This window comes from Cyanistes caeruleus, chromosome 1 (genome assembly GCF_971803275.1).
Source record: "Cyanistes caeruleus chromosome 1, bCyaCae1.hap1.1, whole genome shotgun sequence".
Lineage (NCBI taxonomy): Eukaryota > Metazoa > Chordata > Aves > Passeriformes > Paridae > Cyanistes > Cyanistes caeruleus.
The window spans coordinates 40,662,881-40,678,736 of record NC_141701.1 but is presented as its reverse complement, the minus strand read 5'-3'; the positions used below and the strand labels follow the sequence as shown (position 1 = coordinate 40,678,736).

The window sequence follows — 15,856 nt, the reverse complement described above, 5'->3', positions numbered from 1 at the left end:
AACTGACAGGCAAAGATGCATTTTAAAATAAGTAAAATAAGTTTAGAGAAAAAAAAATAGAGGATTAAAAAAAAAAAAGACAGGTTGCCAGCACCTGAACAAGCAACAGAGTCCTCAGCCAAGCACAGCTGTTCATGCTCACTGCAATGAAAACTTCTCTTTTCAAGTTTTTGGGAGGTAGCTGCTCAGTTTTTCCTGAATGATACAGGATTAAAAATTCATGTCTTTTTAAAAGACTGCACTGGTCTTGGGTCCTTGTCCAGAACACAGAAGCTAACCCCCTCCCTGAAGTTCCAATTCATCTCACCCTTCCTTACAGTGATCACAATTATAACACTGCTCATCAGCCTACCTGACCCACCTTGAATCTTTCCTCTAACTGGCAATAAAATAAAGCTGCATCAAGAAGGAGCTGCAGTACGAAGTGTGTCCGTGATTGCTTACCACCCTTGCAGTTCTTACCTCCAAGTTTTCCTTATTTGTTTTGACCCAGATAGCTGCTCAGATGAGGATTAAAAAAAAAAAAAATTCAGTATTTAGCAAAAAAAAACCAAAACATGGGAATGTTCTTTAGTGTATAACTCAAGTTTAGTTTCTGGGCTCTCCAGAGGAAACTCTTCACGTTAGTACTTCAAAAGTAGTGCTGGAATTAAAATAGCTTTCCCTGTGTCATGAATAACATCTCATCTTTCAACCTTTGCAAAAACTCACAATTTAGCAAGAATGTATACTTCTGAAATTCAAGAATAGCCTTTATTAAGAGATTACTGATCTAATTATGGAACAACTGGTACCTGAATTTCCAAGTAACTGAAAATACTTCCACAGAAACACAGAAATTCAAGCAAGCAGAAACCACAAAAAACCATTTTATTGCAACAATGTCCCCATCATCAAGTGAGATGGTAAAAATTAAATTTTAATTAATTTTGCGTTTCTACCTTTTTATTTATGTAAATATAAATTCAAGAGTGTAAAATAAATCCACATATAAAACACAGAGGAAACATTCTTTCAGTGACTCCAAAAAAAACTCACATACTGAAGATTCATGACAAGTCATCCACTGTCCATTTTTCCAAGTATACAGGCATGAAAGAATGCAGAAATTTATTCTCAAAAAGCATCCTGTATAAAGTCCTTGAAGTACTTAAGTAATATTTAGTCATCTCATTCTTGAGCTCATGGATGTAGATTCCAAGAAAAGAAGAGACAAACATCTCAAACTTCAGATTATTTAACCTCCATCTAAAATAACCCATTTAAAACAAGATTATGTTCAATTCTTATAGCTGAAGCATCACAATTACTTTATTAGTATCATTATTTTGGAAAACTATTTCTTATAAGGTTTTCCTGCTTTTAAAATAAAGTCAGAATATTTATTTCAAATACTTTTGCTTACTTATATGGTAAATATATTGCGGAAAGTAACTCCACATGCTGGTACAACAGGCCTTCATGAAATTCCATTTAAACATTACTATGATGTACCTTAGAAACAGGGACTACAGCATGAAATGCACCAAAAGAGTCAGTGTCATGGGATTGTGTCTGACCGTCCTTCTCAGATGCAACAAAATGCTAACATATTTTGAAGTAAAAATTGGACTTCTAGACCATATGAGTACTAGTTGGTTATAAATATTTGGAAGAGGAACATTTACTGCTTTAGAAATATGTGATTATTGTGTTCATTGTTTTACACAAAAAGAAGTGTCACCAGTATCATAAAATGTATCATGGGGATATTTCAATGGGAATGTTTTTCACTGGGTCTAACAAGCATACATTTATTTCCACATTTTCAATGATTGTGGTTTTTAATACATATCATGCCAAGTTCTTAATAAACTGTTTACCCTCATGGTTATGTTACAACAGAATGAAGAAATTAAGATGGTAAAAGCAAAGTTATAAATGAGAACTGCAAATAACTCCACAACTAGAAGAGGAAAAATCATTGAAGGATTTAAATCAGCACTATTGTGGGTCCCCACAGTTGCACTGCTACTCTTAGGTTTCCAAAAGATGCATATGATTTTATAAATATTTTTGTGCTAAGAGCCATGCTCAGAAACAAAATATAGGCTGGCACAAGTCTACCTTCTTGGAGATGCATGTTAAGTATAAAATTCACTTTACTAAAGTGCATTTGCAATTCTAACTTCTACTATTATAGCTATCCCAATAAGCAATACAAACTAAACTTTGTTGAAATTCTACCTCTACTTAAAAGCAGTAAATATAGATGACTGAAATCTTAATTACAATCTTGAATTACCAAACTTTTTGACTCAATGCTGTGAGCTCTAGAAATAAACAAAATGTACTGTCCTATACTTCCCACAAATGAGGAATTGCCTCTAGTTAGAAATACTGACAGTGTAGAATGGAGTTAAGTATATAAGCAGAGCTGAAGTAAGCATTGCTTTGCTTCTTATTCAATATGGTGTTTCTTTAAGGCTCTGAGAGAAGCTGTTAGTTGTCACAAGATCTTTTGGCAAAAGATAAATGCAGAAGTAGCAGGGTCGTCTGACATTTCAGAACTTGTATTTTCATATTTCACTAAAGCCAGCTCATTCAGTGTCTGTATACATTTATTGCACTTGTGTTGTTGGAATACATCTATACCAACATAGTAATAATGATTGCAACAAAGCCATAGTAAAATAAATTTTAAAAGGGTCTGATTTGGACATTAGAGGATAAGTGTCTGCATGTTTAAAATGTTTCCCTAATAGTAATAAATACAGACAAATTGCTCATCAAGTGAGATGAACATGTTTAACCAATTATTTAGCATATATAAAATTTCACTCATCCTTTTATCAATACAAATCTGTTAGGGATCCAAAAAAGACTTACCATGCAAAATATTGATTAGTGCTGCATAATGGAATATATATTTCTATCAGAGTTAAAACAGCATTTTCAAAATTTAAAGAAAAATAGACTTTTAAAAAGGGATTCTACTGTTGAATGCAAGTCTTCCTTGTAGCAAAGACAAGATAGAGACAAGTTACCATTTATCGCTGTACTTCAGTCTTGATGAAAGACTAATAATAATTTGTCCACCTACTTCTTAATAAATGCTACATTTTCAAGAATAAAGGAACTATCAGTAGGCATTATTTCTACTTAAAACAAGTTATTTTTCTCTGTAATAGGTCAAGTATGCTTTTAAAGATTCAGGTAATGGTAGACTCATAATTTTCTCTCTCAGCAGATTTCGAGGAGGCTCTTCTGGCTTCAAGGCCTCACTGTGATCTTTATCTTCCTCCTCTTTATTATCATCTTCCATTCTTTCATCTTCTTCACTATCTACAGGCTGAGGAATGAGCTGGTTACCAACAAACACATAGGTGTTTATCCTGCGTCTACGACATCTCCTGCGTTTGCGTTTTGGAGGAGCCTTCTGAGCAATACCCTTGGCTTTCATCTCCTCGTTTATGAAGTTTCTAAGAGTGCGTCTGATATATATTCGAGCTAGGTCCTGGAGGTTCCTAACAGCACACGGAGCTAAAATGAAAGAAAAGTAAGTTATACTACGTGAAATTTCCCTGTAGCAAAAAAAACCCCAATCTAGCTGCAAGGCAGTGAGACTAATGTTCAAAAACAATTCAACTGAAATTTTAGTAAATTATAAATATGCAAATGACACAAGGTTAGATAGTCCCCTTGTTTGTTAGTCACAAGTTAGATTTGTCACCTTGACAAACCCCGTTGCACAGTCCAGGAAACAAGTAAGTCTTCTAACACATGCGCAGGAGACGTAGAAAGCATGAACAAATAAAAACACTAAAATAAATTTAAGAAATTATACAAGTACTGTCACCTTTTAGCACCTGGCATGCCTTGGAACCTACTGCTACCGCTGTTAAGACCCTATTGTGGGAAAACAATTTCTACCCCTGTGCCATGCTTGCTTAGGCAAGTGCCTTTCTTTGCCTCCTGCTCACTTCCTACTGAATCTAACTGATGAGGGAGGGACATGTCTAATTCACAGGTGATGAACCAGATAAGCCACCTGCATCTTCGCAGCAGAAGAGGAATCAAAATTACTCAAGTCCTAAAGGGAGAAAAAAACAATTCAACAAGTAAGAAAAAAACAAAAACTCTGTTTTCCAATGATAGCCAGGTGATGACAGAATATTGGTTGGCTGCTGGACACCTGCCCTAGATGAGCTATGGATGGCTGTTTCCAAGGAAAACAAAACCAAAAAAGTACAGCAGCCAAAGTTGAAGCTTGTTCAACTTTCTTACGTGTCACTTTCCTTCCTGTACAGAATACCATAAAATTAATGGGGACTACAGCAAGGAAGTTACTGAAGAAATAATTTCGAAAATTACACTTCCAGAAAATCCATTTAGCTATAAAAGCTTCAGATGTAGTTGAAACAAGATCTATTGTTACATACAATGACTTCAGTTGCAGACTAATTAATTTATTTGAGACAGAAAGGATATTAAGACTGACAATACTGATTTCAGGTCATGCCAAAGAGAGTGGGGCAAAAAAAATAAAAAAATAAAAAAAAAAGGAGTCCTATTTCTTTAGTATAAAATCAGCTCAAAATTCAAGAACAAAACCCTATCTAACCATCCAAAACATGTTCATAAGTTCAGGTGAAACAAACCATGATTGCAGATTGCATCTCAATTATAAAAAATGCAAGCATTTTTTCATGAGAGGAACAGGATGCAATATTTTGGATATTTACTGTCAATGTATTTCCATTTGTCTACTGCTAGTGAACTGCATCCTATCCAATAACTACATCAATAAAATGAACCTTTTAACACCATCTCTGTAGTTTTCTACAAAAAAAAAAAAAACAAAAACCAAAAACTCTACTTTGAGCATGGCTAACAGATATTTTACATATGAGTTATTTTAGTCTATATTTAACACTACATATGTGTCAGAAAGCATTCAAGGGTTGTCCAAAGTATGGCACAGACTCTGTGTTTATTTAGTAATGACATTTGCAACCTCTGGCTAAAGTTTACAGAAGAAGCATGTTCACTAGATTACTTTGAACTTTTAAGATAAATTATAGGACTGTGGATTTGAAACAAATAGACAAAGTTGCTATAAAAATTATCTAAAATTTTATTTACTGAGCTTCAGCACATTCCTTTTTATACCCCCCATCCCTTCCATGTAGACCCAACACACCCAAAAGAACACTTCTGCTTTATTTTTAAGTTTTTAAATAAAACCACGTCTGCCAGAGCAGTGCCAAGAAGCTTATCTCACTGATCTCATTTTACAGTGCAACTTCAAGCCTCTAACACTTTTTTCTTCTAAATGTGAGCAATACCACATTTGGTTATGTTTTTCTCTTCTCACTAAAAATTCATTTTTAAATTGTAACACAGGAAACACCTTTCCTGTACTACCATTCACCTCTGAATGTCCATGGTTTGCACTCCTCATTATGAAAATTTAGGAATATTGATAGAAAATCCTCTTTTGTTCTAGGGAATTAGACTGTATAAAATCATTGTCAAGTTTGACTAGCCACCTCTGTATTTCATTGTTAGATATGACACAACCTACATATTATGGATAGAACAGAGGAAAAAAATAATCTTGAATTAGTAAACTAATTTCATGAAATTATTTCTGAGGGCTCAAACCGAGCATTAAAACAACAAAAAATAATTATTTCTGGGTAGGAATAGATTACATAAAGGAAATTATCTTCTATGCTTTGCATAGAAAACATAAAAGTACCTATCATAGCAAGCTCACATACACTCAAAATTAATAGCCAGATCAGCAGTTACAGGCAACGTACGGTGATAGGACATCCTGGATTCGTGAAGGGCTTATACCAGTTTCACAGTTAAAACATGTTATCTTTCAGTCTCTTTGTTGCATTTATTTCATTTCCCACATGCTACCATATCTCTGTGTTCTACTTCTAACCCTGACAACTCTGACAGAAAATTTCAACTCTACGCTTTTCTTTGTCAGCTTTTTCTCCTTCCCTGACGTCATCTTACCTTACCATTTGGCAACAGGTGTACTTCCAAAGACTTTCTAAATACCTTCACCACCTCTGCTCAAAGCACTGCAGCTAGAAAGCCAATCCCAGTTACTAATAACAAACTGCTAGCTATGACTACATCCACTGTAAACAGACAAAGCACACTTGGGCTAATTAATATCCTATCATACCACAGCCCCAGTTTAGACCTCTTCTTTCCATTTCAGGGGGAAGAAAAAGAAGAAATTCCCCTGGTGGATTATGAGAAAGTTAGCACTAGAAGGGACCTAATATTAGCTGGCTGTTTTATCTATACCACTGTAATAGAGAAGCTGAAACAAGCTGAAAACATTTAATCACTTAAATTCAGAATATGAACTGCAAACCAACACACTGGGAGCACAAAAACGTATCAGTGAACTACTGCTTTGCTAAAAGGAATGTTTCTACAGCACAGCCTCTCAACTTCCAGACCTCCAACATCAGGCACTGTTAACATCTCAGCAAGCCAAAGGGAGGGAGCACAAACTTACGGAGTCCTACAGTGTCATGTTTGCCGTTGTCATTTCTGTTCGGTTGCACTAGTGGAGCAAATGAAACAGCAAGAATATTCTTACTTTCCCATGTGTTCTGTCCTGTTCTCAAGATCTGTGTTAGCTGAAAAACAAAACCAAAATAAATCAGTGGTTAAAATTTTGTCATAGTCATAATACTATTCAAATTGGTTTCAAACACACTGCTATTTTTATTTTTTTTTTAACTTCAAAATTAATGAATTAAGGCTGTTTTATAAACAGAAAGGACTTTGATAATCCTTGAAATATCACTTATTCACTCGAGTACTGAATAAGGCTCTTTGCTAATGGGAAGAGATGCAGATAGAAAACAAAGGCCCTAAGGTAAAAACTAAGGTAAGTTTTTTTTGTTTTTTTCTCATTTTCCCAAAAGATCAAAGAACAATTTAGATTGGAAGCAACCTCTGGAGTCCTACCCTCCTTCTTGAACAGGGCCAACTTCAAAGTTAAATCAGAAGCTTTTCCGATTAACTGAAGAAAGATCTAGGATGAGATTCCCCACCTGCCTAGGCAATCTGCTGTAGTGTTCAACCACTCTTACTATGAAAAACTGTTTTCCTTATTTTCAGGCAGAAAGCTCCCTTGCTGCCAATTTGTAATGCTCTTTCAGTATGCTGTGCACCTGTGAGGAGAACTGGACTCCTGTCTACCAGGTAAATTCTCCACCCCTTCAGGAAGACAACAGGAATAAAATATTTCCTTGGTGTTTTTCTGCAAGCTTGATTACCTCAGATCGTGTAGCTGTACCTCACACTTTACATGTTCTAAGTCCTTATCCATTTGTATAGAAGGCAAAAAAAGTCACAGTTTTAATTTCTCTCTTAAATTGTGACTACTTTGAAGTTGGATTCTTTCAATTTCAGCTGATAGTATCTTAGTTGAATAAATAATGAAATTATTTATGGAACAGAATCATGCAGGCTATGCTTAAATCCCTTTGGTATTTTAAGAAAATAGATAATGTAAAAACTCTTCTTTGAAAGTAAAGTAACTAACATGCTTATCAACAAGCATTTTAGTAATTATCTTTATTTACAAGGACATCAACTTAAGTCACATGATGTGCCTTTCTCAATTTCCCTATTAGTAAAACAGGGAGAATACTACTTACCATTGAGAAGCCTTTTGAGGTCTAAGGATGAAAAGTGATAAAAGTGCGAAGCATTATTAAAATAATATGCCCCTGTCTGAAAAGCGTTAAATCTAATATGGAAAAGCAACATTGAAAACTGTTGCAAATACAGACGTATTTTTCCTTTGGTTTTTTTCACCCCCTGCAATGTCCCACTAATCAGTTAGCTTGTATTCTTTCAAACCAATTCTCCTGGTTTACACGTGGTTTCTTTGTTTTGAAGTATTGACTAAAAATATCTGTGTGGCAGGTAGATTTCAAAGCAGTTCTGGTATAACACACAGGAAATAGCAAGAAACAGACTTTGTTAAAAGCAGAATATTGATGCTTTCCTACAAATTTAAGGGAAAAAGTTCAAGACTTCATGAAAAAGATTACTATCTGCTTAGCTGCAATAATACACCAAATTAAAGTATCATTAGTTGAACATTAATTTAGTCAAATATATACTCAAAAGCATTCTTTAAATTACATATTTCTCATACTAGAAGATAAGAAGGGGAAATTGACACTAAGTCACCTGATCTTCTATAGGCATTACTAAAATGCCTCCAACTTTCAATAAAATTTTCATGTAGTTTTCATGGTCTTTCTGGACTCCAGCTCCACAGTAAATCCGGTCATATTGATGACTGTCTGAGGCTATTTCCAAACAATTACCAACCACAAAGGCAGGTTCACAGAATTCAAATCTAAGGGGAAGAACAAAAAAAGAAAGAGGGGACACATTTCAAGTTAGAATTTTTAAGAAAAGACAGTCCAGATAAAGATATAAAAATATATTCCATATCTTCCCGTATATAATGAACAATGATTAGCATACATAGTTTAAAAGTTTGTATTAAGACATTACTTTGAATGTAATCTGGTTTTTTTTCTGCCACACCAGCGACTACTGAAGAAAAAAAAAAAAAACTCTTAAGCAGTTACAATTACACATTATGCAAAACAGAGAAATCTTCAAAACATCACCTTCCTAACTACAAGCAAATAGATTGATCCAAAGACATCTTAAACCAAATGGTACAAGGGCCACTAAAACAGTATGAGATAATAAGAGATATCTGGGCTGCTGAATAAACATTGAAAAATTTCATTTGCTAGTAGCTCCCCTCCTTTTTCTATCAGTTAAGGGTCTTTTTAAAGACTCATTTTTCTCTACCTCCCAATTTACGACCTTGAACCCAATCCACCTTTCCCCAAACAGGAATTCAATGGAAAAGTCTGACATTTTTTGACCACATGCAAAGCAAAAAACCCAAACCTTTTGTTATCTCAGAAACACCTCATTTTTGTCAGTGGAAGTTATACAGCTGCATTTTAGTGGATCCAAGCTTATAACAAAAGTTGCAAGGACTCTAAGTGTTCTCTGTCACTGCATAAAATACCAAAGGAAAAATGTACAGGCCAGTACTTTATTACTAAAACTGTATATATTCTCCAAAACACTCTTATTTTCTGACATTTTTTAAATCTCTGAAGCATGTTACTGCTTTAGCTGTTAACACCATAAGAAAATTTACCATTTTGTAAAAAAATTCCTTGAGTAACTGTACATCTCCCCCAATTACTTTACGTATAAGAAGAAATGTTACAAAGTAGCTCGTAGAAAGTATTCATGGTTTTCTTTGAAAAAAATATTACATAAACTAACACCCTTGTTGAATGAAAAAGTTCACAAATATCATCTAGCGGTATTGAAGTCCAATGCATCTCAAACAGCATCTAGAAGGAATGAATTTTTCTAAGAACTTCCAATACATGTAAACATTTTATGAACTTTATGGCTGACTGTCAATGGAAAGTAATTTTTCTTTTTGCTTGGCTAGCATTAGCAAATCCCAGTACAGTATCTGACAACATTCAAATCCATATTTTTTCAGTTACAGTAAAGTTGGCAGCTTTCACTGCTTAGGGATGAAGCCTGTAAGGCTCAGCTGGCTTTCTGATCTAGCGTGCTGCCATTAACAAATCAGGAAATTGAAGTTTTTGCTGGAAGTGTATCTTTCCCTCCAAGATGGGATGCTTGAAAATACTCCAGTGCTTCTTTCTTTGACTAGTCCAGATAGACCTCAGAATTTTTAAACAATTACTGCATGGTTCTCTCTCACGCACTTCTTGTGGTCAACAGTCCATGCTTTCTCTTTCAAATCCAGAGCGGGAGGGAGTGGGGGGGAAGCGACAAACAACACTGGTCAATTGAAGAGAAGAAAGGGAGATGGAAGTGGAGGAGGGATAAATTGCCTTGTTGCACAAAATTGAGAAGGTGAAGCCGGCCTGAACTGTGGCTGAAATAATTCCAGATTAACACAAACATCAAGAAATACATTAGGCAAGGCTAAATGATGGGAAGAAAATTAAATCCAGCACACTGATGAATCTACTGAAGGAGCAAATCTCATTTCCTAAGCACTTGGGCTATTGTGTTCTTTCCTACAGTTTCTACATTCCACATACAGGTCTATCAGGCAGTTTATGCTATAGTTTTCATTTCAGATTGCCTAAATGAGTAAATGAAGGATTACCACATCAATTTAATTTGAAAGTTTGAGCAAAGTACTTTTGTGGGCTTAAAAAATAAAGGAGGAAGGGGGAAGGGGCATGGAGAGAATAAATATAGTACTTTTCCAAAACGCAGGTTTAAACCTTGACACAGTCCCTGGTTAGTTTTAGAAAAATGAAGATTGCCTCCTTGTCTGCCTGTCCCCACAGCTTTCAGAACTTCCTTATCTTCTCAGAATGCTCCTCTAAAACCTACCCAATTTATTACCAGAAAATCTTGTTTCCTCTACTAGAAACCACCCTATAAGCTCATGAATACACTGGTCACAACCTCTTAAAACAAGGAGGAACACCAAACTTTCCAAGGAATACAAGACACAACAAAACCCCATGAAACGTTCCCCAGACACAAAATACTCTATACATGAGCTGAGGACAAAAATAAACAGTAGTCTTTACTAATATAGTAAAAGCTGAAGAAAATTCGTCATTTAGCTCTGCAGCTTGCAACCAGAAGGGCACAAAATACAAATAAAGACACAAAAGAAACTTCTTAATACACTGGTAAGAATAAGATGGGTTAAGCACTAGAGACCAACTGTCTGTAGGCACTTTAAATTGTCTGGACTGTGCTCCCTCCAAACTATTGGTAGAGTTTTGTGAAGATACAAAGCTCATGACTCAAAACAGCTGCTCATTTATTATTCCATTTACTCAAAAAAAATACCTTCTTCCTCCACACAGTTTTTCAGCTAGTTTCAACCTGGTCTGACAACAGGTGGTCCTCCTGACAGACTCATTTTCCACAGCAAAACTAAACACTTTATGGACTAGGTTATATGTAATTCCTGAAGACACCTCTTTAATCAATGTCAGATGAAAAATGAGGTCTAATCAGCTCATCTGATAAACATGTAACTGGTGTGCTAGTTCAGGAATTGCCACATGAAATTAGTTCCCTGTTATCCAGAAAGGTAAAAGTAGGTAGAAGAAGCAGGAGGAAAAGGTGATAAACTGTCTCTGGAAATAGCAATATGCCTGTCTAAAATCCAATTCCTCTTCATTTATGCTTCTCACAAAATTATTCAGAAATAAATGCTTCATGTGTTAGGGCATGAACAGTGAGTCATACCAGAAATACAAGAAAATCATACTACTTTCCTGCTTTTCATGGACTAGTTCAATTGTAGAACAGTGAATCTTGCTTCTCCACACTCCCAGGAAACACACATCTCATTAGTGATGCAGCAAGATCCTTCCCAAATCCCTGAATCTAAAAGATGATTTTGATTATATACACAACTCTATATCAGAAAGAGCTGATAAAGGTATGTACTATTTTCTTGTATTTATCCAGTAATAAGAGATGACCTTAGAACATTGACTGAAGTATAATTCTGAAACTTCTTTCTGCTAACTTGCCTAAGTAATTTTCAAAAAGAGTAAAGTTTAGATTTTTTTTTACTCAAGTATATGAGACCCCATCAATTGATCAGGAAATTACTTAAAACTTAAACACAAAGGTTCTACAAATATGAGAAAGTATTTGATATTAAGAATACCTACCAGGCACATCACAAGCATTTTAATCTTACAGTAGTATCAACCATATTAGGTCAAGTTCCATTTTAAAACAATCAAACCCCAATTCTTTTAGTACTAATTGTCGCTACATCCGAAAAGTTTATTTTATTCCTACTGCATCTGGGGTATCAAAACAGATCAGATATTACAGTTTATTCTTAGTTACATGGAACTATCTTTTACTAATATTGATGAAAATGAGATTGTTTATTCCTTTAACATGCAGTATTGATAAACATGTAACATAGCTATCAAGAAGAGCTAGTATTTCACTTAAATATTTTGTTTATTTCCAAGCTGAAATGGAACTAAGAATTATTAAGTGTTCTTTAATGTTTCTTCGCCTCTACCATGTGACCAGAGTGGCTTTACAATGCATTATATTGGTAGCATGAAAAAAACCTATTTCACACATTAGATAACAAAAAGAAGGAAAAAAAAGTGCTGGAACTATCTGGGAAAGTTTAGTCACTTCAGGTTCTTCAGTTGAATCTGCTACCTTGATTACAAAAAAACCAACTGTCAAGAACACAGAAATTAAGGGTTCCCATTACAGATAACATGGAAACAGAAAATCCCTGTTTAAACAAACATTTGCCACAGAATAAATTTAAGCACACACAGATCACATGTAGTTATGGCCCAAGATAACCAAGCAGTTTCAAGCATGTAAGACTTTTGCATGGAATGGGCATTTCAAGTTTGTACTCAGCATGGCCAAGGTACCTTTCTTCCAGCTAAATTCAAAAACAAACAAACAAACAAATAAAAAACTGTAGAATTTAAAGTGAGTTTTTGCCTTTGCTGCAATTACTTCAGAAAGTTATCAAGTAATAGATTGTAACTGCCCATATTTTTAAGTTAGATTCCCTATAAATAGCAACACAGCGAAGTATTACTACTGAAATAAAACAATCAACCATTTAAAACATTTACAGCAAAATGTAACTAAGGTTAAGTTTGTTGCTCCTGTATCCATATCCACCAATCTAATCGTAGCAAAATACTAAATAAAGAAGCAGGAGAGTATAGCACTAACCTACCCTAGTACCTGGGATTTTTTACAAGGGTATTCACTGGTTGGTTCTAATATGATACCCACCCATGAACCCTACCTTTAATTACTTCCAGCTCTGAATATGTACAGGACACTTGAGGTAAGTTTTTCTATATAACCTCCATGAATGCAGGATGTTATGCTGATGTCTTGTGAAGATGAAACTAGGTGCAAAGAGGTATGGATTGTCTCCTTTTTTGTTGTCTTAAGTGGTGAACATACTTAATTTTTTTTTAAAAAGAACAAGGTAAATAAAGTTAGAGAAAAGTATCAGGTAATTTGAATGAAAAAAAACCTGTCAGCATCCACAGATTTGTATCTGAAGGAAACAGTAAAACATGTAATGAATATAAAAGCAATACTGAGGAATCACTTAAAAAACTGTTTTTGCTAAGAGAAGAATTACTTAGTTCTTAAAACTAGCACCACTCCAGCTATATTTTACACCTCTCAACTACTACATTCGCATCAAAATATCATCTGACAGTACCCTTCTGCCTATCCCCATAAATACTAAACACACATCTCTCAGCTTACTGTTCACAGCTCTTATAGAAAAAAAAAAATCCATGTCAGCATGAGTTTAGTATGCTTTTTTCCCCATCCACACACATTTCCTTTAGTTGGTCAACTCAAAGCTATAAAAACCCTGAATTTACATTCAGTACCATTAAACTGCTTTAAGTAATCCCCTTCCAATGGGAAATTTATTTAAATTTAGGGCACAAAGGATTACCCATTCAACTTGAATAAGGTATAAGAAAAGGTTGGCAAGTTGTTAACATTTGTCATGTGAACTACAGTGACACTACATTGGAAGAAAGAATTTCATACAAATCTTTGTGGGGAAAAAAAACCACAACAAAACATAACATATCTGAATAAATATTTCAAAACAGAATAGTAAATCCAGCATAAGAATTCATGGAATTAGCTTTATATCAAACTACCCTTAAACCATCAAATACATCAATAACCAGACACTGAAATGAATCTGCAAAATGCGTAGAGTCTGAAAATATGTGATAATTAAACATTAAACAATTTTCCTTACTGTGATGAGGAACTAATGCTTACTTTTTTCCTATACTACTGCATTTTTGTCCTAGTTCTAATATACTGATGGCCATAGTTTCCAAAAACGGACTCCTAAGGACTGTGGAAGAAGAGAGGAAAGAAGAGAACAAAACCCCCACCAGTTCTGACACATTTGCTGGAGAAGAGAAACAAACCCAAAAACTGGTGTATAAAGCTACAGCAGTCTCAAAATGAGTTCCCATGCTGACTTGAAGACCCAGACTGAAAAGCTACACATTATTTAACCTAGAAAGTTGTGGCTTCTTTGTGCAGTTGCATGAAGAATACAATCTCAGAGTTTCCTTTATATCAAACAAGAATTTCCTAAATCAGTAATGCATTCCTAGAATCTAGTGTTTAAACACTAATGTGTTCACTGAAAGAAACTTTGAAGAAGTTTTCAAATTATTTAGTAAATTTTTTACATTTTAAAACTTTTGTTCTTTGAAAACAACAGAGGAAGGTGAATATTCATACAGCTTAATGTGATAAAACATGCCACAAGAAGATGCAACAGATTAATTAAATACTTTTTGACTTCTACGATTCATTAGTCTCTCTCATTTCACTTGACTGTGAAAGTGCTTTAAAGCTAAGACTAGTCAGATAGAAAGGTAAACAATTTTTAGGGAGTTAATTCTTTTCCTATGAAGTGGGGCAATATCAGGGTAAGATAGCAAGCTCTTTCCACCTTTTCTCTAGTTCTTTCTCCATTGTTCATTCCATCTCATTTAAGCATTTTTCCAAGCTCTCTGAACTAGTCTTGGTTCCTCTATAAATGCATATTTACATATTTCTAGCATGCTTTGCTGAAAAGTTACACACCTTTCACCCACTAGTATTGTTGATACCTTGTTCATGTATACTAGAAAAGAAACAAATTAAAATATTGCATTTTTAAAAGCCCTCATTGTAGATTTATTTTTAAGTCACATCAAATTACAACAGTAATTTTAATCAGCATTGCTGTAATAGCCCAAAGCAATGCTGGCAAAATTTCTATTCTATACTTTTGTCTTGGACATTTTTTCAGCTTCAGGCAATGCTGTAGGGATATAGTAGGGAATCAGTATCTCTACCACACTTGTACTTGTCATTTTTCCATCTCTGAATAAAACTGTCATGCTTCTTAGCTATCTCATTCATAATTTCTGATATTCTCATCAGTTTCACTGAGTGGACCAATGCACATTATTCAATCACTTGTGAAGAAAAAGTCAAACACTACTTCATAAAAATACTTATAACTCATGACACTCTTCCTTCAACACAGATTTACAAAATCTAACCTTAATAATATTCTTCTTTATATTATATTCAAACTTTGGTAGTAAAATTAAAAGTAATACTGAAGCAATACATTTCAGCAATTCCATAGAGAATCTTAAAAAAGGTGAATGGGCATAAGGAAGCAAGAAATTTTTTTCAGTACAGTTTATCCTTAAGGCCCTATGATACCCATGGAAAAAGTCAAGAGAAAGATTTGTCTGTTAACAAAAACTAGAAAAGTATTTTCTTTCTATTTTTACTGAAGCAGAAAATGAATTTATAGGTTGAAAAAGTCATATTTTCTACTGTGGATTTTTGTGAAACAATAGCTTTTATAGGAGCCATACACCAAGTAGTGTCATCACTTGTTTTAATGCAACAAAAATTTTAAGTACTATCAAAACTTGTAGACATAAGAGATTTCCAAAGGCAATGTCCACTATGGGATTTATTTTCAAAAGGTATTTTACTTGTTCTAAGGGCAATATCTATTTTTGTTACTATCAAATACTTGGAAAATGCAGGTTTAGTTCCTCCCCAGGTAAGAGTAGATTCAATTGTTTTGGAGCCTTCTGATTCACAAGGTAAACAACAAGAAGCAGTATTTCCCTCATACCTCTAAATAAAATCACTATGTCAAACCCCTGCTTTCCTTTCCTTT

At 34.5% G+C, this 15,856-nt stretch overlaps 1 protein-coding gene across 4 annotated transcripts in view; it reads right to left on the bottom strand.

Annotated features, from left to right (window-relative positions):
* Positions 1-839: 839 nt before the first annotated feature.
* The window catches only part of PCMTD1 (protein-L-isoaspartate (D-aspartate) O-methyltransferase domain containing 1), a 41,053-nt gene continuing 26,036 nt past the window's right edge, over positions 840-15,856 (bottom strand). For all 4 annotated transcript variants that reach the window (XM_086888326.1, XM_023921141.2, XM_086888339.1 and 1 more), the window contains 3 exons: positions 8,227-8,398; positions 6,533-6,656; positions 840-3,522 (listed from right to left, as the gene is read on the bottom strand). In XM_086888326.1, coding sequence (XP_086744452.1) covers positions 3,152-3,522; positions 6,533-6,656; positions 8,227-8,398 — 667 coding nt within the window. In that variant the 3' untranslated portion in view covers positions 840-3,151. The remainder of the gene's footprint in view (positions 3,523-6,532; positions 6,657-8,226; positions 8,399-15,856) is intronic.